This window comes from Orbicella franksi, chromosome 1 (genome assembly GCF_964199315.1).
Source record: "Orbicella franksi chromosome 1, jaOrbFran1.1, whole genome shotgun sequence".
Classification (NCBI taxonomy): Eukaryota; Metazoa; Cnidaria; class Anthozoa; order Scleractinia; family Merulinidae; genus Orbicella; species Orbicella franksi.
This window is the reverse complement of record NC_138145.1, coordinates 27,852,570-27,878,184: the sequence shown is the minus strand read 5'-3', so window position 1 is coordinate 27,878,184 and position 25,615 is coordinate 27,852,570. Positions and strand designations below refer to the sequence as shown.

The window sequence follows — 25,615 nt, the reverse complement described above, 5'->3', positions numbered from 1 at the left end:
TTCAAAAAATCACACCAAAGCGAACTGTTAGGCGTAAAGGTTTTATTAGAAAGGCTCAAAACTGCTCGTGAAATGCTAAATGGTAACTGCCGAACGTGGGTGCAAGCATGCGAACCGACGGTGTTTATTTGCCCCTAATGAAAAGTGCATTAAGTTATCAAATGCGTACGGTTTCAAAAAAAAAAGAAAAAAAACACCAAAGCTAACTGTTAAGCGTCAAGGTCTTATTACAAAAGTTCAAAATTGTTCGCAAAATGTTAAATGGTTATCGGTACCTGCCAAATGTGGGTGCAAGCATGCAAAACGTCGGTATTTATTTGTCCCTATATAAAAGTGCATAAATTTAACAAATACGCGATTTCATGAAAAACACACTAAAGCAAACTGTCAAGGGCTAATTAGAAAGGCTTAAGATTGTTCGTAAAATGTTAAATGGTACATTATCTGTGCCCCTTCCCACTTTTGTTCTGCAAGCTGAGCAGCGAAATTCAGACAACCAATCGATTACAGTTCCTTTCTTGAGTATGTGACTTCATGAAAGAAAACAAACTGCGGATATTACGTAACGAATTATGTTATACTTGAACTAACGGACATTACTTACTCGGCATTGTCTTGCACCAGAAGAGTCCAAAAGGCCAAGACTTTAACTGATTGTAAATCAATGTGAACGGAATGTTGAATAAGCACACAAGTATATCCCACACTGCCAAATTCACAAGAAACAGGTTCATGGCTGTCTGCATTCTTTGGTTCTTATACACCACAGCGCAAACCATAACATTGCCAACCGACCCTGAATAGGAAAAGAAAAACAAAGATGTATTATTGCAACGGAAGACTACTGAACGATTACAACTCGAGCCCTCCTAAAAACAAACAGTTTAGATTAAAAGTGTTTTCCCCAAAGAACAAGAAAACTAATTAACAAGTACAAATCTCTATTACAACTGTCGATTGAACTGAAAAAACATATGAGCGATGTATAATTCGACTTCATTATCAATGCCTATATATACTGTCAAGCTGACAGGCGGCCATGCAGAATAATGATGGTTGACAGTCAATTAATAGAACTAATTAAAATATACTGTGAACTCCTAAGGCGTTACAGAAACCCCAGACATGTTTGCTGTGAATAGGTTCTCTAGTCGAGGAAGAGGCGAAGAGAATGCGGGAAGAAAGAGGATAGAAGAACAGTCTCTCTAGTCGAGGACAGCTCCTTCTCAGCCCCTTCAGCCGCGGTCAGACCCTTCTGTTAGCCGGAGCCTGTTCACAAGCTACTTGAGAAAGGCTCCTGCATGAGATATATGCAAGAGTCTGTGCATTCTATGATCAAATTGTAACAATAATTTTAAACATTTACCTTTGGAGACTACTGTTGCATGGAAGGGCGGTTTTACACTTAAACGCCTGCAGTATATATTTTTGATGTTAATTTAACTTTTAACTAGTTTTCACAGCATCTACGACTGACGATAAAATGACTGCGGCCGAGATACTAATTTTTAAATTCATTTGTAATTGTATGCTTGCAAGACGCAGATGTGCGATGAATTTCCGCAATCTCCGCGTTCGTTCAGGACTATTTTTATCATTTCATAAGGAACTAAAATGTTTTGCAATATTTTCTGAAAATAAATATTTGTTGTTTAAACAAAGTGAATTGATTAACAATCAACACCTCGTTTACTTATGGTCTGGCACCATGCAGACATTGTTATCCTTTCTGCCCCTTTTGTTCTCCGTAACAGTTCCATGAAATTTACTTAAGCACACGAGTGATGTACAAAGTTTGATTCACCCTTTGAGTACTTTGTCACCGTGATTTCTCCACTTTAGGGTCAATATTAGTATGCAAAGATTATTTTTTACACACGTTGGTCGAAGATATGGCTTCAAATTTACTTCTACGAAAGTAATTTGCATTTTGGCAATAATTACGAGGGTCAGGGAACGGCCAAGGTTACGACCAGGGTTAAATGGAAACGTCAGTTTCATAACATTGAATACACTTCGAGACATGAAAACAAGAAGTTTTGGAAAATTTTAATTAAAATGCAGAAGCCTTTTGTTGTCCTAATGGACCTCTTTCACTTTCTGTCTCTCTTTGCGGTACTGTTAATGCTTTCAACGCAGTTAGTACTTAATTATCACATTTTGAAAGGCTAACAAACTGATGGAGCGAGTGGAATGCGGTGTAGCATTTACTACGTTCCAAAAAGCACGGCGGACTGAACTCTCCCTAAGCGTTTCTAAAATTGTTCTATGCTGAAAAAATCTAAACAAGGGAACGTTGTATTTCTACACCTTTATCAGATACATGGCTGATCAGCAAATGACACAAGGTTTCGTTTATTATGGCCAGCTAAGCGTTCCCTTCTGTGCCTTTGACAATTTTGCTTTGTTTTTAAGTGCTTCACGCTGTTCACGTGTAGCCGTGGAAATAAGATTCAAATCATGTCCACGGAAGAGAGAGAAGTTAAGGAATTTTAAACGTGAGGAAAGATATTTTCAGTTTAAACAAGTATAACTCCTGATCTTCTGTTTTTTCTATCCGCTGTTTCTCGCGGTGCTCCCAACTAAACCGCTTGGAACACCGGGCTAGTTAACTGTTTGACCCCATGCCGATAATTAAATATAAGTTTCTCAGTTAGAATTCACAATCATCCAAATGGCTACTTTCCGCTTTTGATAAGAAAAGAGCAGAGGAGGAGAACAATTGCCTCGGTCTACTTCTGTGACACTGTCGAATAAATAGGCTTAAAACAAACGTGACTTGATCAGATAGCTTAACGGCTTAGCACCATGGCTCAAGCCATAGCTTTTTATAAAAAGATACGAACTGATCGGCTTAAAGTTTTATAATTTATTAATCCTACCTAACACTCCGTTGGATCTTTAAACAGGAAAGGATTTGTTGTGGGCTACCCTAGTACCCACACGGAACTAAAACTCGTGTAGTTTAGATTGTTTGCTTCTAATAAGCCCTTAGACAAAGATTTGCATGTTATTTTCAACTTATCTACATTTTTGGATGTGGCACGAGTCTGTGTTATGAAAGAGCAAAGCATCTGATGCAGTCAAACTGTTGGTAACTTTCTGAATTTTAAAACTTTTTCGGATACAAGTCGGCAAAACGCCAAGAGTGCTATTAAACTTGTTAACTTTGGTTAACTTACCCACAAGAACTATAATGCCTCCTATAGTCCAGCGTAGTACGATGGCCCATAGTGGATCGTACAATCCGCCTACAGGCGGTGGCGCTGTGGTTGACACATTGCTGATGTTCTTTGCTGCGATAGTGGAAGTGAAATCCATCTTCAAGGCGACGAGCTCTGTTTGAACGGCAACAGACAATAGCTTCATTAGCTAATCATTTCCTGACCAGAGACACATAAACACTGGGTCATCACAAGAAACGTGACCTAAGTAAGATTTTGTTTAATCAAGGAATGTCACTTCGCTAAGACATGTGTATTAAATTACTTCTACCATGTTACTCGTTCATAAGCTCAACTTGACGTGTTTGATAGCGGTTTTAACCAAAGGCAAAAGAAAAGTCACATTTGCAGGCACCATGTGTGACTGATTATCGGACTTGAACTACACTCAGCTTTGCGTGTAACAGGACGCCCCATCATTTTTCTTCTCATCAATCTGTTGACAAGCGTTTACATGCGATTCTTTTGATCACAAACCCAACATACAACAAGTCGATGGCAGGTGATTGACGCAGAGTTACATACCAAAATTTACTTGCGTAGGGAGGAGCGTGCTTCCACGATCAACTAGAAAATCTGATTACTGTACAGCGGGTATTAAGAAGATCGAAAGAAGCCGGTCTTCGTCTAATGCTAGGCTCAAACGTCGCACCTCAGCCTAGTTGAATCTTTGACCCTTTTGGCAGGAGTATGGGCTATCTTAATAACAATGTGTTCATCCTGTAAGCTGACTTTTTACTCTCACTCCGAGTTGTCTTAGCGAGAAATGTGCCAAACACCGTGACGTCATAACAGGGGGCAAAGAAAACGCTCCATCATTTCTTTTGTAATGTCTTTCTTATTGCAAATACCGAGCACAGTGTGAAAACAGCAAACACTGGCCACTGCAAAAGCGCTTGAGTCTGTTCACGAAACTGCCCGCTCTACGTTTCGCACAGAGAACAATTCAACAAATTCGAGATAATAACTCGAATGCTTTTGACTAAAATTATACATTGCCTCTCAAGTGGTTTTCTTGAACGCTGTATTGAGTGAGAAACTGCGATTTGCATTTGACTGCAAAACAGAAGTTACGTTACAATGACCTTAATCTGTCTTGAATATAAAGCGTTTTCAAGACAAAGGAAGAGGTTTTGCGTCTCTGGTTGTTTTTTACTATGGCACAAATGAGGACATAACGCATAGGCGACAACCAAACTACATTCTGGTTTTGGTTTAAAAATTTGGATCTTTAAATAATTACTAATAACTCGATACTGGGCGTTTTTACGGAGTGTTTAGCATTAATTGTTTTCGTTTAAACATCAATTTAGACAAAACATTTATCTTAAACTCTATAGGCAAGAGTCAGGCTTCACTGTATTTTACACAAAGCAACTGATTACCTCGTTCACTTGTTGACTTTTTAAACAGATAAATTTTAGCGGCACTGCTATATCATTTATAAGTTCCGGTACCTTGTTTCGTTTCCTTACGTTCTCTTCAGTGTTCCTTGTGTCTTTATGATTCCTTATTACCCTCGTTGGGAAAGTGCTATCTCTATTTTCTCCCTAAAATAAACTGTTTGAGTACCTTCCACTTGAGAGGGCGGTTTTATGTAATTGTTGGCCATGCGTAGCTGGTAAACACTGTCCGGAAAATTGTTGAACCGGAATATTCAAATAATTAAACAAATACATGCACCTTCCAGAAAATAAACTGACTTCCGACGGGGTTTGCACCTCGGTACGATAAGAAAAACCAAAACGTGCTGAAGCGGATCAGTTGATACGTCACACTCACGTCACGGGATTTTACTGTACGACGTTCCAAAAACCTCTTCATAACTGCTTTTAACGCCTCTGATTTGACAAATAGGCAAAAAGATCAACCTGCGTCACTCGCGAAGGCGCCACGAGAGCAAAATATGATCCTTTTCGTTGAAATGAAGTCTATCACAGTACGTCATGAAGTGCGAAGGCCAGCGGGGTCGATCGATATGAACATGACTTGAATTGTTTTATTGTGCTTCTAAACCACCTCCACGCTTTGATTAATCCGCGAACATTTAGAGAAAGGAACAGCAAAATTTGCAAAGGCAACACGATCGAAGTCGACCATATTGGTGGTAATTTCCGCTTAAAATTAAATAACATTTTGTTTTCTTTAGAAAGAGTTTGGATGTATGATCAATGACGAGTACTGATAAAGGACTGATCGTGAAATAAAACATGTTACGAGTTCAAAAATCCACTATTCTCTAAGCTTAGACCCCGACCACACTAATGCATTTTTAACTGAGTAGCCGTTTTCGTCTCAAAGAAAACGAAGCAATATTTTCAGTTCGACCACACTAGCGTTTTCGTTTTTCGTTGCTTTTTTCACATGTCCACACTAATTCGTTTTCATTCGAAAACGGATACTTTTTGATACGTTTTTGCCTATCGTCTACATTAAAACGCCCGAAAACGCTGATGGAAATGACAGTGTACCTGTATAACGCTTTTTTCGGCACAATTTTACCCATCCACACTAGAAACGGAGCGTTTTCAAAAGGCTTCAACTTTGAAACCGTCTTCGAAAGTCTCCGTTTTCATCAGCGTCTTCGGTCTTTTTAGTGTGGACGATAGGCGAAAACGCATCAAAAACAATGCGTTTTCATCCGAAAACGCATTAGAGTGGTCGGGGCCTTAGGGCAATCTGACATGTATGAATCGGGCCCCTTATCTGAAAGTGTAGGCCTCCTGCTGGCGGCGTGACTACAAAAAGACCCTGAACTCAGAATGGATACATAACCGTTATAGCACCTGCGAACATTCATTCGAAAGTTATTGTACTTCGTCAGTAGCCACAGGTGTATCTTTTTCAACCCAATACTCATTTGAAAAAGTACGAGCGTGGGTTGTTAGTTGGGTGTACAGTGTCGACTAGTGTAAGTCTAGACTTTTAAGTGCTTTATTTATGTCGCGTAACTGACAAGTGTTCCAAAAATAAACCCATGAACTTGGCTTTGTACAATGTAAGACAATTGTTTAAGGACAGTAAAACTCCTCCTTTCTGTTTTTGCTCCTTTTACTCTGTTAATTTTTCAAAGCAGTCTTTCTTATTGCAATAAACCGCCAGTTTGGGTTCTGATTAAAGATAATCTTGTTTCTGCCCGAATTAGAAGTAGTCTAAGAACTAAAACAGTTAAATGCGACTATTTGTCCTTACGTTAACCTTTCTGAACAACACCACGCTAACCAGCTTTAAAAGAGAAATTAAAATATCATTTTATCTTCACAGAAAAAGAACTGAAGCACCTTTACTCACTTTCTTAAAACAATTGATAACTATAAAAAGAAGACCGCAAAGGAGATTATAAGGTTCCTCAATCCAAAAAGAAATTTATAGCGCCTGCAGTGATAAACGTGACCAGAAGAAAACTCAGGACTAGCAAGTTTTAAACTTCTTTGTTAATTTTAAAAGAGGATTCACAACACTAAAAATCTAGCAATTAGTTTGTCACTCATCAGTATCAATCCGCAGGAAGCCCGCTCGGGATACATTAATTTAAAAGTCTTCATTGGCTTACTAATACTATGAAAAAAAACTCGACGGTTAACATCACGAAATGAACTTGTTGCCGGATATACGTTTCGACGGTTCGGAATGGCTTTTCTTGTCGACCCAAATCTTTAAACAGGATGAGGCGAGGTACACTGAATACTTTCATGCAAAACATTCCTTTTCGTTTTCTCTCTAAAACAATTATTTTTTTTTGCTCTGAATGAAATTCTAATGGTCGTACATGTACAGACATATCGTCTTCCTCAAGTCACGGAAGATATATAGCATCGAGAGGTCTCGTATAGCAGGTATAGGAGCAGTTTGCGTGGACGGGTTTACACATATCGTGATAAATGTAGGCTTTTCCATGCTCGTTATCTGACCGCAGTTTTAGTGTTTGATTACTATCAAACTTGAAAGAGTTTAAAATTAGATCATAGAACAACGAAAAAGGAGTCCTTCGCCTCACGGTCGCCATGCAATTAAAATTCTCTGGCAGATTTTCTGACGAGAATTACTACCCAGACGTAAAAATGAATCCAGTAATTAATCGAAATTAATCAATAGCAACTTTTCTAGGAAACGGCGACAAATTTGATATAAGGTCCGCCGGACTTTGGCAACTTGAGTCACGACCTAGCGCAACTGTTTGCCGTTACATGTAACCCATTATTACAGCCACTGTTTTGCGGCTTCAGTGTGGTTATGTAGTGTTCTTTTTAAATAAAAACGTGACTATTTTTAAGTTTCGATCAATAAACAGATGTCTTTTTGGATTTTGACGTTTCGAAGTCATTTTCACGATAGTGCCGCTCTACGAAATCTCCAAGATCTTTGAATTGTGTGTGGCCAAGCTGACAAACCTTATAGGTGAAAACTTTGCTCCAGACAACTGGTCGTAATCAATAGAGAAAAAACATCACTCAGTACAATCTCACTTGCGTTGGTGAACTAAAGGTGTACTCTGATGACATAAATACCGCACTGAAGATGTCTCGCTTTTAGCGTAACGTAAGCTAAGCCGGACAGGACTGTTTTCAAATAAACTGTTTCAATGGTTAGCAAATTAAGATAACTTAGTTCGGTGTTAAGAATGTACATGGCTTGTTTGGAATTTTCATTAAGGACTCCTTAAATGGCTTCATGAGTAAACAGAAGCAACACAGGGCATTGGCTGATGGAAAGCACTTTGGCCTTTCTATCGAGATAGCAAACAGCAAATATTCTTTAAAACATTTATGTTGTCTTATCATTCATTTTTGTTTCATGAATTAAGACACTGAGCTCTTCATACAATGGCAAGAATGCTAGAGAGACAGCATTCAACTCACGACTCTGTCATATCTGTAAAGTCGGCGACTGGAATAAAGGTAAGGAAGAAAGAATATGTAATACACAGCACCGTCATAGAAATCTATCCGACTTTGGTTCTAGCCAATAATCGATCTCATTAGTTACACAACAACACACTACAGCTTGCTCAATTGTTTGCGGTAACAAAGTTTTCATCCACGAATGAGGTTAGTTTACAACAAGGCTAAGAACAAGCTGTCAACTCGAGAAAAAGATACTCGTGCTGTACTTCTTCAAAACTAAACTCATTTACCTCAGTGCGTGTGATCCAGGCTGAAAAAATCGTGTGGATCCTGGAGAGGACAGCAGTCGATTACTGCGGCAATCCGTTCATCGATTTGCCAAGTTAATTACCTTTTCTCGTTACTCAGTTTGCATACATTCCAGACTGGGTCACGAAACCAGCTACAACTGACTTAACAATTACTAATTAAGTAAATCATCAGCTCATGGCCGACATTCACTCCATTCTGCCAAAAGTCGTCGATCGCTCCCTAAATGACACGTCTTGCGCAACAGCTGTTTAGCAGAAGTTGCTGGCAGAAAGATATGCTTATGAATTATTGTGAAAAAGCGTTTCTACTGGCCGAACTTACTTCATTGTCTTAATATGACAATCGCAACCTCTTCAAATCATCCACAGACAAATGCAGAATGTCTTATGAAGGTCAAATATGTTTGACCTTATCCTAGTCGTTTCCCTTCTTCATTCGTAGTTTGATATTGCCTAACTATGATAAGAGACAGGGATGTTTTGTTTCGCTCTTTACTAGGTAGCCTGAGCTACTTTAAATTAATGTAGGAACGAAGCACCGCCTTTACATTTCTCTTGCACAAAAGCTAACATGCTTAATATATGATAGCCATCAACATCATTAACAAAATCACCTACACTTTCAGCTCATTAAAAATATTTTCTATGTTCTTAATTTGTTTAAGTTACATAATATCCGTATAACAGATCAAAGCAGTTTTCGGTTTAACCCTTCAAATTTTAAACAGAGACAGACTCCATAAGTCAGAATGGTAAAAGATTTCATTCCTGGACTGTTGACCCTACTTTCTGTACTGAACTTGACCGAAGATCACTGCTTGCAAATCACTGATAAGAAATTAAAGTAAATTATTCTTAACACGGAATTCTGCTATCACCATAAGAGTGAGAGAAAAGGTTTAATTTGTTTATGCCCTGGAACAAGAATCTGAAACGAAGGCCATGGTAATTTAGGTAAAATTGTCACTTGCGTTAGCAGTATAGTGAGACATTCTGGTACGTTTGTTGTAAGTTATTTTTAACGCTTAACGAGATAAAGTGAAGATAATTTGGACTGAGTTAGGGAAGGCTTAAAGATGGAAAATTGATGATGGATGTTGGACTTGACCCACAGCTCGACTGAACGAAACCAAAATCTACGCTATATTTGATACAAACCACAAGCTGACCTGGATGTTCTTCAGTCAGAAATACTTTCTTGATTACTGTTTTTGCAGTTAGTAAAACGAGATAGCCGTCGTCGTGAACTTGTCAGCACGAGAATTATGAGGATCTGGTCCACTGTGACATTAGCTTGTATAATAATTTGTTCAATTGCTCGAAAGGCCCTCCTGTCTAGCAAACAACCGGCGGAAATCCTTATGCGTTGGCAGGCTGAGTAATATATGAGGAAACTGCATCTATCGCCACTTACGCCGTGGGTCTGCCTAAAAATGAATTGCTTAAGTTTAGTTTATGGTTTTTAACTACACCTCATTGTAAGAGACATAATGAAACGACCTGGTGAGTTATATTGACCTTCCCTACTGGCCCTGGCTGTCTGTAGGAAAAGATACTTGCTTTGGTGGTCTCTATTCTCTCCTGGTATAAAATTTAATTTGGTCTTCCGGTTGGATGCTAACTCTTTTGGGGTACCAGGGGAGGCTGTTAAGTATATACTTTCACGGATTTCGGGGGATTTCCGACCTTAATGCCTTGATATGAGGCTTCTCTTTTTCTTTGGTTGTCCTTTTGTCTTCGGGTTGAGAACTGGAACACCTTTGGTGGAGTACCGGCGATGACAGGTTGACACCTCTGTTATAGTAAAAAAAAAAAGTATGTTTCCGCGCAATTTGTGATGAAGGAACTTTGAAACGACTGATCCATTTTGGCCATTTTGAGTAGAATAAAAGAGAGACATAGTCTGTTGGTCTCCTAGCAACACGGGCTTCTGACCAGTTGAGGAAAAGCAGAAATAAAATTATTCCAATTGCTGTGAACTAGTAATGCGTAACTGTTATTTTCATGGGCCGACTTTCGCATCCTTTTGGCTGGAATGAAATTACAGTGTCATAAACAACGATGAATTTCCAAGATAAAGCGACATAAATTGATTGATAATATGTTTTCAAGTTGTACAAGAATCAAATGCTAGTACAGCATTATAGTATTCAATGTTATCGGCGAAGTTCTGAGCAAACTCAGCATAACTACTACTAAATGCACATATACCTCCTCACGGCCTTAAAGTGGATATTTTAACACGAGCAGCTTACACGTACCTTTGGTAGAACGTTTCGTTTTAGTTTGATAACAGACAGGAACTCGACAATATCTTGCACTTGAAGATCTGTCAGAACCTTAAGTTGTGGAAGAAATACTGCTAACGTTCCTCTGACGTGATCTTTTCACAATCACTAAATCTGGAGACCTAACAGAGTACGCAATTGTTTGGGTAATACGAGTTGCGTTGAGCCAGAATGCAAATGATTTAACCGTGTCTGAAAAGAGCTTTTGGGCAATAAATTGTCAACACCGGTGTGGGAAGGGCACATAACTATTTGGCTGATCACGCTATTTTAAGCGATCCCCTGGCTGATTAATGGGTTTAAAAATCTAGTTAAACTGGTAAGTAACGGTTTAAAAAGATATAGAATAAATTGAAAGAACTGCTAGAAAACTGTCAAAGAGTGCAAATGAAAAAATTACCTTTTAACAGAATGTAAGCGTACCTTAACTTAGTTCAAGGTTAGGTCAATGTTTATGAGAATGTGACCCATAATTCGTATAAATCCTTTCTGTCTGTTGCCTCCAAGATTGTATCATTGAGTAAACATCGAACTGATTTTGTATTGTCATAGAGCACTTATCCTTTGGCAAGAAGAGAGTTTTGCCACATACTTACGTACTGAAAAGACTAACCAAGCCACAAATTAATTCAGCTGGATTAATTTCAGGAAGTTATTTGACTTCGCTTCATGGTGACAGATTCTTTACTTAGTCATTACAATTAAACTGGTAAATTACTATGCAATTAAATGGTGGAGTCACTCGAGACCCCTCATGGCAAAAATGAAGCTCACCTCGCAATATTTCAACACTCAATTCTTTTCAAATGGCCCTACAGCAACCGTGAGATATTCCACATTCAATAAATCGTCTTCTGTGTGATGCAATAGTCCACGAGGTATATGTCGAATTAAGGCCGTGGGACATAATTGAAATAACTGGAACAGGGCTTGTCTGGTCATAACACAAAATCCACGCATTGCTACTTTATTATTTCTTAGGTGTATTGAGTTTGACAAGCAAGTTCAAATATTTTGTCGGCATCGTATGGCACTGCCAAGGCAAGGTCGACGTTAAGAACGAAAAAAAGTTCGTTATCACCGCATCGAAAACGGTGCTCTTAATTACTGTAAGCCTGACCGGAATGAGCTTAACTTTACTGCTGTTGTAAACAGCCATCGAATTACAAAACTGCAACTTGAGATGCCTCGCATTGTTTCTTTAAAACAGATCAAGGTATTAAAAACCATCTCATGGTGGGACATTTCGGAAGAACTCTAACAAGTAATAAGCCGCCGGATCGTTCTTGAGGCAATGAAAGCACATTAATTCAACAAATTGATTTGACCAGTTCACCGTTAATCTGTTAAGACAAGAATCATTTTCTCTTGGTTAAAAAGATTAACATTAGAGGAACGACAAACATCTATGGTAGAACAATCATCCTTTCTATAATTTTGCACTTGCTTTATGTCACGTTCTCGATGTTCAGTTATAACTTCTTTATCAAATTCCTGGAATGTCTTAAGTGAAGAAAATGCCAGAACGTAATGCATCAGTCTAAACAGACGTGAAATTCTAGGTGTGCCAATTCAAAATCGTTCACCGCGGGTTTGGGGCCCGGGGTTGGGGTTGATGCACCGATAGATCGTGATCCAAATATCCTGCTCTCGTCATGTATCTCTTGAATTTGTGTCAAGTCGCTCCTTTGTCCTCAGTGTAGAGCTAAGTAAGTAAGCAATTAAGTGGTGGAGTGCATGCCGGCTTGCGCAATCTCCTGAGCCAGAGCTGATCATGTTAAAAGTGCTGGAGAATAATAGTAATATCCTAATAAAATCCAATGAGTTAGGGAGTTCAGTCAAAGCATTTTGAGTTAATTTTGGCCTGACGCACAAAAGTAACTTTAAATTGAAGGAAACCAAAGAGCTAATAATAAACCGTAAAGGAACAAGAATGGTTAAGGATGGAGAAGATTAACACGGATTACAAACGACGAACTTGAAAAATTTAGGCTAAAATTTTCAAGATGCGCAAACCGTGACGTTGCTCCTTTAAGAGTAAGTTAGACAATAAATCAAAAACCAGACTGAAATAATACAGCTACATAAATAAGGTTTAAATTGAATTTGCCAGATTTGTTCTGCTAATTTGCTCTGCTGCGTTCTGATCTTTTGACACCTGTTTATAGTTCAAGTTTAGCCCACAAATTTTAGAGTCGTGACTGAGTTGCAGAGGGATCATTCAAATGACAAACGTTTCTTTCATGTCCTGGTTGTGGAATTCAGGAATACCTCTGAAACTCACGATATACAACTCATATCCAGTCTATCAATTCATTTAGGCATGCAGATTCCAGAAAATGTATATACTCTACATCGCTGTCCATGTAAGTGGCGTTAGTTTCTTCGAAGAGTCTTCTTTTTAAAAGGATTGTCCCATAAACGAGTTACCTAATACACTTTGTAAACTAGGGACATCTGTTGTGGTAATTATAACGCTGTTGCACGGTAAAATTAAGGCTTTACCTAGCTTATTAACTTCCATTTTTGATTACTGTTCATTTCGTACATGCAACCCAATTACGGATGAGGACATTTGTACTATAACAATGATCCGCTTGTAAGCTAACGCCTTTAACAACTTGTTACTGGCAGTTTAGTTGTAATATACTGATATATCAGGCCGGAAGTAACTTTGCACGATCATAGACTCTGCATGTAATCGGATTTTACCATTCCTTGTTCCTAAAACCGAACATAGCTTTTTTGTCAAAATATGAAATTAAAGAATTAAAAAGATACGTTATCGTACATTAAAATACAGATTTCTTATGTTGAATATAACTGTAAAATATTAAATGCCGTGAAACTCGTAAAGTATTTGTGCGCAATATTGTATTTAAACATGAAGGAAAGGTGAATAATTTAAATTATGAGTCAATATGCGTTTCCCAGTAAAAAGACTCAACTATTGCAAACTTACGTAATCCGATACGAATATTGCGCAAGGCTTGTTATGATCACCGTTTACCGTAGTTGTACGTGTGTGAATGAGGCTAATCTCAAACCTAAGGTGAAGTTTTGGGGAGTGGTTTGAACTTGTGGAAATCAATTGTAATCATCTGCGTGCCAGTAATCAAGCGTGAAATGACAAAATCTGGATATGCGTGTATGAATACATCTTTGAGGGATACATAACTTTTGACGAAATGATTCAGTATTGAGCGCACTCAGGCAATGTCAAAGTTGGCAAAAAATCCCCAAAAATGTATTGCGCATAAAATGAAGGAAAGCCAATGGTTCTGACTTCAGGTGATTCGTATCAGAAGGTAACTGATCGCTAGACTAAAGTCAGTTGTCACCAGTTTAGAAATGAAAAGCCAAATAAGCCCAGGGGTCGCACTCACAACCTGTTATTACTTTTAAGTAAAGTAAACCTTGAAGGCTAAATTTAGTTTCAATTTAATTAATTTGTGGTTTACTGACGATTTCCATTAGACTGTCACTTTATCGTTTCTTTTGTTTCCAGCCAGCTGTACTTTAATTCAAGTAAATTAACCGTAAACTTCCCACTGTTAGAGCACGATTGTAGAACTTCGAAGCGATTACAAGGCCTAGCTCACGCATTTGAGTATATGAAAGCAAGTCATGATTTTGTTCCTTGGAAAAATAAGTGGATACAAAGTTCCACTTAAGTTATGCTAAAAAGGAGTACACGTTTCTCGCCTTTCTTAAGCGTAATTTAAAATTCAACATTCATTATTCTCGCAAGCAAGAGCTTAAATCTAAATCAATTTACATTACTTAAATTAAAGGATTGAGAAAGATCGAGGAAAGCGATAGGCACACCTAAAAATCAGTCATGTTTTTGACAAATTCATGAACGTTTCCTCTATTTTATTGCGTACTTGAAAGTTTTGACCATCATCTCATTTAAATTCGTTAAAAGCTACAATATAAAAGAAATAATTGCAACAGTAATGTCGAAGATTGCATGAAGTAAGATCTACGAAAGATAAAGGGGCACGAAGTGAAACATGAGAAAAAAGTTGGAAAATTACGCATTACTGCTGTAAATAAATAATTTCTCTAGTAATGGCTAAAAGCCGAGTTTTCGCGATCTGCGCGCTTTTTCGATTTCAAAAAAATATATATATTCGCTAACTGAGAAAAATTTAAGTATACAACTGAATAATCAGTTAAAGAAAAAATAACGAACGTATCGTATCGCTTTCTTAGCTCAGAGGTCGTATTTCGCTATTTGTAATTAAGCGACGTTTTATGCATTTGTAGGCTATGAAAATGACATTTTCAATACTTTCAAGACCAGTTTCTCGAAAAGATAGTGAAGCTAAGAATCGTAACTAAGTGTTGGTGGTCTTCGTGGCAGTAAAGTTAAATTAAAAAACAAGCACAGACTCACCTTGAAGAACGAAGCTTGATTCCTTGTTTACCTGCTTTTAACTCTTTGCAATATGACTTTCTCCGAATGCCTTGTCTTTATATCTTGCGTTTTTATCACTGAAAATCACGACTGTGGAAAAAACAATAACAGTCAGACCATTTTACTTTCATTGCAAAGCTGACAAGAGGGAGTGGCTATGGTAATTAACACCACACGAACTCAGCCTGTCGGAAGAAGGCAAAAACACTGACGTATATCAAAAATGTTCCCTTTTAGAAGATGATGCATGACGTTCTTATCTCGATTAAGGAAACTTGCAGGATAAATTATTCATCTAAAAAGCCGCAGCCTATTCATTATGTAAAACTTTTTGAGTGTATCGCGTCTATTGAAAAAGACTTCCACAAATGATGTTTCTTTTATCAGGAGCATTTAGCGCTGAGACGCACTTAGAAGGTTCTTAGCAATTATTCTGAGCAATTGACAGGCCGTCGAAATGTTTGTATTGATATAGCTTTGCCTTTTAGACTCTATTTGTTGTTTTTTTCTAGGGAATTCAAAATACTGCGGCATCTTTGATTTTCTCCACTGTTGTCATCTGGATTTTTATCGGTTGCAAAGAGTTCAGACTTTGTTTTCCTTCTCGACGAAGGCAACTTGATTATACACTCAGTTTCGGCAACTTTCCTTAATGAAACAAATAGTTCGTGTTTTTAAAACGGAAAGTGACCCAATTATATAAAGAAAAACATCACTAGCTGAGGAAAATGTAAAATTATTATTCTTAATCCTATAATTAGTGCAAGATGCGAGAACATTTAGAAATGACCACTTAGTCTTATCGTGAAGTCCATTTCAACTTTTCGTTTATGCAAAATTGGCCCCTTAAAATATCAACTCTCCTTACTGCTTGTCTAGCATTTCTTTTGGGCTAGTTTTGAGAATTTGGTCCTATATCAGGACTGGGTATATCTATCTCTTTGTTGATGGTTTTCTTTAGTCTCGTTTCATGTTTACTTGCACCAATGTTGTAATGAGAAGTTATCGGTTGATCACATTCGGCTGGCAGTGAAAGACGCGCAATGGTAACTGCTTCATGTTTCCTATTGAGCACGTTCCAATGACCGGACTTCTACAATATATGATTCAAGTTAATTTACCTACTGCCAGAAAAAATACTATGCATAACTCACGGTTGTTGACTAAAGCAAGCACCAAATCCTATCACAAATTCAATTGGCAAGTTTCAAATAGTACATTCAATCAATCATACTACAGACAACGATATTCGTACGTAAAAACGTGAGTCGTTTACGTTTTACTTAGACAACCGTCTTCATAAACGCAACAGTCTAACCATTTAGGTTTATCATCCTTTCATCTGTTTAGAACACCTAATCAAAAACTCTTAGTAACAGAACTACTGTAAACGCCTTCGTTGAATAACTCAGGATAAAATATTTTTTTTTGAAAAAAGCTAGTATGTCTATATTTCTAATACTTAAATCAAACGGGTTGTACTGCACTGTTCTACCATGACCTGGTCAGCGCATTTTACCCCGAGCGGCGAAGTAATTTCCGAAGCACGTGCCACGTGCTTCAGTTGAGAATAGATATACGCCTAGAGTAGTCTCGAAAGACCTGACTCTAAAATTAAATACAATAAGTTGTCATTCTCTGTACACAAGTACTAGAGTGTGTCAAAGGTCCGCGTATATTAGGCTGAATATCAATGCCTTTTAACACAATTCTGAAAAACTCTATATTTCAGCATTTGTATTTTAATTAAGGTACTTGTAAGGGTGGATGGCTAATTAATTCACTTAGGAAATCGTCCGACCTATGTTTTTCTTAGTTCATTTTTTTTCTTTTTAAATGTGTTTACTGCACTGCTCTTCTATGGAGTGATATTTTGTAACTTCAGGTGTTTTAAAGAAATGACACGCACTGGAAATTCTTACTCGTACTCTAAAAAAAGCTTGAAATATGCAGCTAACAGAATTAACACGTACGTGAACCCAGAATCCCGATAACTCTGATATTTCATACTATGTTATTTTCATACAACAATAACCAATTCCAAACACCTACTGAGTGCAATAAGTAGTTGTCTTTGATTTATTGTGGAATTGCATCAGTGGTCGTGGTGCAATAATTCAACAATTTTCTCTTTCTTATGTAAACTAGCCGCATATATTATTAACTACTTAATAACCGAGAGTGAGGTCGTTACGGGAAAATCTCAACTGAGGTCTTGCCGTATTGACCTCGCTATCGCTCGGTCAATACGGTAGGCCGAGGTTTGAGATTTTTCCGTAACGACCGAACGGTCGAGGTTATTAAGTTGTTTATTATATGGCTCACGAATTAAAGAAGAAAAAAATATTCGAGCGGAGGTCGTCAATTTACATCCGGCGATGCGCGCGTTTACGGATTCATTCATCGTCTCAAACCCAGGGCAAAACTACACAGTCAGTGAACTTTATCACTGTATTTCTTTACGGGAAAAATGACTGTCACAGCCCTCACAAAGGTATTTTAGTATCGTGTTGCCACAACTTGATGAGGGAGTTTTTCCAATTTTTGTGGCGAAACGTCAACGTATATAGAAAAGACAGAAAGTGCTTCAAAATAGTCCAAACCAGCGGTCTTTCGGTGAAAGAAAATACTAATGCTTCAGAATGCACTGGTCAGAATAACTCGATCTTCGCATTCGCTCTCGACAACATATCTTGACCTTCTTCATTCTAGGACTTATGAATGAACTTTTCAAGCCTTGTGAGCGTCTAAAACTTCCTGCAGGTATCAGAAACACTGCTACCGACAGAAACCGCCCGATTGGTTACATCTGATGATCCTGGAAGCTGATTTACACTTGCTTGTGTTAAAGCGAGGGAATCTATTTGATGAGAACTGAAACGGAGTTCAATATTTCGGTAATTGTTGTGACTAGGATGATAACTTATAAGTTTCTTCGTGGTGTTGTGCTCCGGGATACGTGACACATCTGCCGATGGTATTTTTCACTTAGCGATTTTAGCTTTACTCAACACTCGGCAAACCTTGATTGTGTTTCACTAGTGCCCGCCAAGGTTACCGGTAAGTCAAAAACAGCTTCTATATAAATTTTATTAAGGAAAAATTCCTAAACCTTTAGCTACTCGGAATTAAATTTACTTCTCTTACTGTTTTTAATCGGCTTTCATCGTTTCAATGCGCTTGAATTTTCCGAGCCGGGCTCTTCCTAATTTGCATAATCCGTAATCGGCCCGTGGGCATTACGGCTGCATAATGACCGCTCAGATCTCGCTCTTAGCCAATCAGAGCGCGCGTTATATCGGCCACAAGCCAAAGCCATATAATAAATATTTTTAATATCTGACAAGTTTCTGTTGCGCCCATTGGCTGATTTTCTTTATCAACGCTTGATTCTGAAGAGATAAACGTTGTTCACACATTCTTCATCTAGGAAAAAAAAAACTTTGAAGAAAATTTTTTGTCTGGTGTCTAGTAACATCCTACTTTGTATTTTACGAGAATAATACAATGTTTGAAAACGTTTGTTTTTTTTACTCTATTTTTAAAAGAAGTTGCTATCAACTGTACGCGAAGCCGGCATAGCATAGTGTATGCGTAGCCGGCATGTTGTGGCTGCTCTTTCAACGTTTTAAAAAATTTCTATCCATTGATAATAAGTCAAGGATATAATAAACAATCCAAAAATAATGATTTCTTCACTGATTAACTTTACCAGTTGCGGAGCGGAAGTCATCGAAGTGAACTTCGCATATTGCCTTCAAATTTCACGGGCAAGGAAAAATTATAATTGGAGACTGCTTAATTGAAGACGATATGAAATCATTTCAGGAAATTTAATATAATATTCTGATTTCTCGCTGAAATGGGTATCGAACAGGCGTTTTACACCTTTTTAGTACACAAATTTGTGATTACCTTTTCAGCATTTACTATAACACTTACGGTACGTTTTGTTTTGTTAGTCAATATATTTTCTTACTATATTGTTCACTGTTTGATTAAACAAAACTTTGCAACGTCTTGATGACTCAGCTACAGGATAAATTATGTCCTCGATAAGATTTAGTTTTGAATCCCATCTAGGAGTTTAGAATTTTATGTTGTGTTGAAGTCAAGCTGTTTTGCTATTACATATATACGTAAATTGTAATGAGAAAACGTGATACCCTACCTTTCGAACACGTCCTAAGAGGTGTTCTGTCGCCTGCGCCAAGGTGAAGTTGAATAACTCACCATACTGTGGTAGTGCAACGTATTTATACCTTTTTCGTCATGAATCAAATAGGTAATAGGTCTTTTTAATATATACGCCTGAGAATTATGCTTTTGAATCAAAACCTGTCAAGTTTAACGACTTTGCGATCTTTCCGATAGGTCATTATCACAAGTGTTTATGAGGCGACCGAGTGTTGCCGCCAAATAATTTGTAACACAGGCACTTCAAATATGTCAAAGATTAGCTCGAGATTACCGCTTCAAGAGTCACGTTCGCTATGAAAAACTCTTATCGTGATCTTAAAATATCCAGAATACAAAAGGCCTAGCTTAGCTACCGATTCCATTATGTTCTTTCTTAGCTACATTCAGTCTGTCTTGTTTATTTTAAAAAGAACAAAGACAGTTAATCTGGTAGAGCAGTCAGAAAATATATTGACAAGACTTCGCATGATCAAGTCGTTCAGTTTTATGACTATTAAAAATAATGAAAGGGCGCAAGTGTTGATAAGTGGTCGCTAAAGGATAGCTAAGACGCTTTTAGAATCATAACTTACGCCCATTCTGCTTTTGGTATCAATTCCGGAAGTATTACATTTACATGAATTTTTAGATTTACTTTATAAACTTCTGTATGTCTACAGCTGGTTATATCTATTCATTGCTTCCCGTTAAGGATATTATTATAAAATGGCGTGCTGTCTCTTCCCGTAGCAGTCATGTCGTTTGTCGAGCCTCATTGAGCAGAGCCCCCAAGTTGGTTTATCTACATCAAAACTTGATATTTTGCGGTTAACGTGACTCAGATTGACACAAATGCAAATGTACTGTAGTGGTAGAAAATGACAAATTACTCATCAGATTGGTATGAGTTCTATCTCACCTGGGTTATATAGGTAGGAATTTTTTCTCGCCTATTTTTCCCTTCGTTCGGCCGTGTAAATGCTTTTTCAGTCAATTACGAATTCTTTATTGACCATTTAAAAAGGAATAAGGAGCAAACTGTTTCTAAAACCGCTCAAGTGACCATTTAGTGTAAAATATTCACTCTTTGTTCATTTTATATGCTGCCTGTAGCAAATTCGCCTTTTCTCGGGGGCAAAAGCCTCTTCTTTCTGTGCCCTAGTTTTGCTGCATTATAAATTAGTGAAACTACATTTGAGCACATTTAGCCGTCTGCTAGAGTTTTAAAAAGATAAAAGTGATAATTTTTTGTACTTAGCCGTTATCTCAACTGAAACTTTAAGTGATTTTAAAATTAAACGTGAGTCAAAGATAGAGATTGTTAATGAAGTAATTAGTTTCGCTCAAGTAGTTGGTAAAAATAGAAGAGTTTAAGTGCTTTTGTGAATTCGAAGTATTTCGCAAAAAACGTTGTTGGTGTTGAAGGAATTTTATATTGTACGACTACTTCGAATGTTTCTTATAAGGTTGAAAACCACTGGCAGGACATAAGAAGTGAAACCACTGAAAGGTATCATATAAGTGCGTGGGAATTTTTGTCAGGAAGTAACCCAAGCATGTTATCCATTTAAAAGAATAATCTTTTTTGTATTTTCTTTAACTCTTCATTGATTAGATACGTATCACGCCACAAGAACTTCAAAAGGCCCATCAAACCTTAAAAGCATCCACCAATGCAAAGAATAAATTATTGCCTCCCCCTCTGAAATAGAATTTTGTCATGAATAAATCAGTGGAGGTTTTCTTAGACAATTTCGCATAAGGAAAGAAATGCGTTCGCTTATTTACATAATTTAAAGTAAGAGACTAATGATTTGCGAGACCGACAGACTCGAAAGTTTTCTTGTCACCGTTGAAAATGTATTTTCACAAGTACTTTCGACAGAATCACGACCCAACTCAGTCTTCGGTGGTGGCTAGGTGGAGATGGAACGATCATGAGTTTTCTCTGTATGTTATAAACGTAGGAATACCACTCCATAAGCTCTATTTTTTTCGCTTGCAGCAATGATAGGTAGCAACAGGTATGAAGTTTTAAATCAGGGTAGTTTCCTTTTATAACCCGGCATCTCAAAAACTGGGAATATTTTAAAATGAGCCCTGGTTTCACCTGTAGGTAGACTACATAGCAAATTAGTGCTTTTGTTAATGTTTTCCAGTGAAATAACTGTTCTTTAGATTGAGATCAAATGTAATATAGGTGTATCAAGGCAAGGAATTGTTGCCGGACTTGATAATGGTATTTGTTCTTTTGAACGTGCAGCAAATAGTGAATAAGGAGGAGTTTGTTGACGTTGTTTGTTATCGTTCAGTTGACTATCCTGTGCAGAGATCATGAAGGTTTCTTAGGCCACGGACGTAACTAACATAGACGATAAGGAGATTGTAGCGTAAGAATTAAAAACGCAATTTGTTTACTCCCTTAAGTTTCGGAACATAGTCAGAAATCTAATATTGGAAAAGAAAATTTAGCGCCGGGAATGTGTTTCAAAACTACCAATATTATTGTGCTGTTTGTCTGTGGAGGGTTTTGAAATATTGACATGAGAAACGTTTATCAGTGCTGTGGATTTTGGATATGCATGCATAACCGTTGAGTGAAACTTGAATTACCACATGGAAAGCCACGGCTGACATTTTGCTGGGAAGTGAACAACTGTGCTGTATTACAGTCGCCTGGGACCAATTTCAATTTGATGTTTGAGATTTTAACGAGTCTGGTATACCTGGAAATAGATTTGAAAAATCACAATGATGGGAACGACATGACATTGCAATTTTTACAGACACTACATAGGCTGTTGTATTTCTAAGAAGAAAGTTGCTCTTTTTGATCAATCTCGCTCATGGACGTCTGCGACTTTGTTTTTCGTCCAGCAGATTGAATGTTGCATTTTTATGAGGTTCTTCATGTCAACACTGAGCCATGCAGAGTGAGAGTTAATATTTCTTTTGAAATGCCTGACAGCCAAGGCGCCCGCAACTAAATGCGTACAATGCTACGTTTTGTCACTCGAGGTACATAGATCTGTAAGTCTCCTTTGTACTACGCTTATTTGCAAAGTCACCGCCATGCAGTGGTTAACGAAATAAAGACGGATGTAATGATTGTCCTTTCTTATCACTTGTCACCTTTCTTTCAACTGATAATAATTTCACTTCCAACGTTTATCAGTTGTGAAACTTGTGTGTCATTATAAATACTACAACGACGTAACGTGTTGATCAAATCGAGCTAATGAACGTCTTTACAGATTACAAAAAATAACTGACGTGCTTAATATGACAGTTGACGAAGACGTATATTTCTGTCACTTCGCTAGGAAGGTGGTTTTCGAAACACATTGAACTTTTTATAGCATTTCGCAGCGTGCTGTTATTATATTATAAAGCGTCCAGGAGACTCGCCAACTCCAAAGTGTACATTAGTAAAACAAGCAACAATAATTAGTAATTAAGAACAGATGCTCCTATTGTACGTGAGGTTATTTGTTTATATTGTTGCAAATTTGACCTCAGTTATTTAGTGTAATTTAGTGTACATTTTTGTGATCCTCCTTTGATTAGATTTCGCTATGAGAACTATTTTAATTGCCCCGTATGATCGATGTCATTTTTTGTTTTTATCTTTATATTTAAAGACACTGTTCTATAAAGAAGCTCTTTCTGCTCCAACGTAAAAGTAAAAGTTCTCATCAGGATTTATAATTAGCTGAGCAAAGGTTAAGTTAGTCAAACAACTGTGTTTATAATTAAGTCTATTTTAAATACTGCATTTAACAGTGCCGACGAAGTTGCTTTGTTTCTTGCATTTTTCAGTGTCTCACCTGTGGTAATAAACTAAAATTCTATTTAAAAAAAAGGAACTTACGTAATGAGAATATCCCATTTATTGGAACTCCTTCTGTGGAGAAAACATAAATATACAGAAAGAAAAACAATTATTATTGTACAACAGCTACTAAAGAAGTTACTGCCCGAAGTGAACATGACTGGCTGGCTAAGCCTACTTAAATTACCAACACACAGTAAAGGAAAAGCTGACTGAACACGTTTCACTTCATGATTCACTTTGTCTTTCACTCAATCTGCGTTGTATCGCCTGGCCTTTTCTCAGGCTACTCCGCTAAAAATGACTTTCATTGATTTCGTTGTTTGTCATGATCAGGACCTGAATGTTACGAAGAAGGACAATGTTTTTAATGATTTCAACTGGCCTGCCAAGAACCCTATTTAATGATTTTAATTGTATCGTTTAGTTGACTATTTGATTGCTCATTTAAAAGCAGCGTTACGTCTAAGTGTCGGACTATGAAGCAGTTACGATCGAATGAGTCTATGATCCTGACTTTAGCAATGGCTCGATACGTTTTTGTTGACTTGATGCTTTATCATATACGTTTTGCCATGTAAATCGTGCTGCACCATGATGATGTTTTATGTAGTAAATTGTGCTTATCCGCTTTCTGAATCAAGAAAAACACAAAATTGTCAAGATATACCTTCAGTCTCAGTCTGTGATCCACCAACGTTATGATTTTGATGACACAAGATTACCTACCAACTGACAGATCTCGCTCTAACTGAATCACATCATGTACAGAGAATTCGTGAACATATGGCAAATATATTAAGCTCAAAACTCATTGCACCGTATTTGTCTGAGTCTTCTACACTTTAAGACGAGTTCAGACAGAGCAAGACTCCAGTCCAAGTTGCTTTGTGTTTATTTGCCAGGAGATCTTTAATGTTAGGCCCAAGGTTACCCTCGTGACTTATGCTTTCACCACCTTTTAAAATTCCTTGCAGACATTATTGTCGTTATTAAAATAATGTTATCGAAAAACAAGAGTACCATAGACTAGCCAGTTGAGATAACCGGCTGACATGCACTGACAACTGCAAATTGACCTCAGTAGAGGCTTAACGTATACTTTTGAAAAAGGAGGACTCAAAGAAGGCTAAAGAAACATACTGAAATCGATTTGTTGGCAAGAGAAGGGAAAGAGCGTAATGTATTGTTCCGGAAGTACTGATTACCCCGGGTTGGGGCAACTCGCACTCGAAGAAATAATTACGTTCTCGAGGAACGAGAGAACGCATCCTAATTTCGTTTCGCTCTGGTTGCAGCCAAAAGAAATCGAGATTTTTTGTGAAAAAAAGCAAATTGGCCGCCCCTCTAGATTTTTTCAGGGGCTTTTTGCCTCGTTTCGTGTTCATCTGCTACGTCATTCTTCAGTTCTCTTTTGTGGCTTCTTTCGTTGTTTTCGATGTTTCGGGGTTTTCTTTGAACTGGTTTTTTACTCAGATTGCATTCGACAAAGGAATGTAGTGCTAATGCACACTGGAGTGAGATTTTTTGGCGAAAACAAATTACATCATCGCAAAGCACGTGCATACTAGAGGATTTGCTTTTCCGATCGTTCGCGATCGTTCGTTTCTAGTAGTTTTTATTCTGGACCGTGCGTAGTCTGCGTAGCAACCGTTTCCTTTCCTTTCCCAGGCGGAGAGATCGAGCAAGCGAGCTGGCAAGCGGGAGAGCAAAGGAGCGCGCCTGGGGTGAGCAAAACTTTGGGGAGAGGTGGGGAGGGGGTGAGCGAGAAGGGGGGAGGGGGTGGTGCGCTCTCCTCACCCCCTTCCCTGCTCCTTATTTTTCGCACCCATTCGCAGTTTCGTTTCCTTCGCGTGCCCTTTAGACCGTGTGTGGCCTGTTTGGTCAGGATGCGAGATGACGTGCTTTTGTTACCTAACTAGGACAACAGTTATTTATTCTGTTCATGAACACGACTTTGAATCGCCTTGGCTTTTTAACCGTGAGAGCAGCCATTTTACATTGGCTATATTTTGATTACATTTGTTGACTTAAATAGTTCCAGTGGCCACAAATAGTTCAGTCTGTATCCAGCAAAGGTCAAAATTGAATCGATGGAAGAGTACTCTGCAGCCAAGACCTGTAAGGGTAAGCCGGAACTAAGAACCAGCAACGTAAATGATGACTATTTTTATTCATCAGCGGAAATAATAATTATTGCCAGTCGCAGTTTGTTGACGATAAACCACGGATAAACCGACACGCGAGTGAATATGTTCAGATTTTAGTCGATATTTGTGCTTCCAGCTCAGAATACTAGATGTAATTCAAATTTTGCGACGAGCATCCCCGACCATTTAATATGGGAGTCCCTCCCGGCAATAAACTCTTAGTTCCCGATAGTAATGTTTTAATCGTAATTTGACACGACACAGTAGTCATAACTGTCCTGATACAATAAGCTGAGCACTAAAAATAGCACATTTTAAATGAACTTTTGTTCATTATTGATTGTAAATTCTATTAAACCCGTTA

The 25,615-nt window shown here is 37.9% G+C and overlaps 1 protein-coding gene across 8 annotated transcripts in view; it reads right to left on the bottom strand.

The window, feature by feature from the left end:
• Positions 1–25,615, bottom strand: part of LOC145500894 (neuropeptide FF receptor 1-like) — a 45,333-nt gene that overhangs the window by 5,645 nt on the left and 14,073 nt on the right. The window contains exons 1-7 of one of the 8 annotated variants that reach the window (XM_081480467.1): positions 23,772–24,324; positions 23,141–23,173; positions 15,070–15,180; positions 10,641–10,859; positions 4,682–10,173; positions 3,183–3,338; positions 605–796 (exon numbers count right to left, since the gene is read on the bottom strand). In XM_081480467.1, the coding sequence (XP_081336593.1) occupies positions 605–796; positions 3,183–3,321 (331 nt within the window). In that variant the 5' untranslated portion in view covers positions 3,322–3,338; positions 4,682–10,173; positions 10,641–10,859; ... (1 more) ...; positions 23,141–23,173; positions 23,772–24,324. Of the gene's footprint in view, positions 1–604; positions 797–3,182; positions 3,339–4,681; positions 10,174–10,640; positions 10,860–15,069; positions 15,181–19,261; positions 19,349–23,140; positions 23,174–23,771; positions 24,325–25,615 lie in introns of those variants that run through there. The other 7 variants (XM_081480433.1, XM_081480475.1, XM_081480482.1 and 4 more) reach the window with 7 other exon arrangements.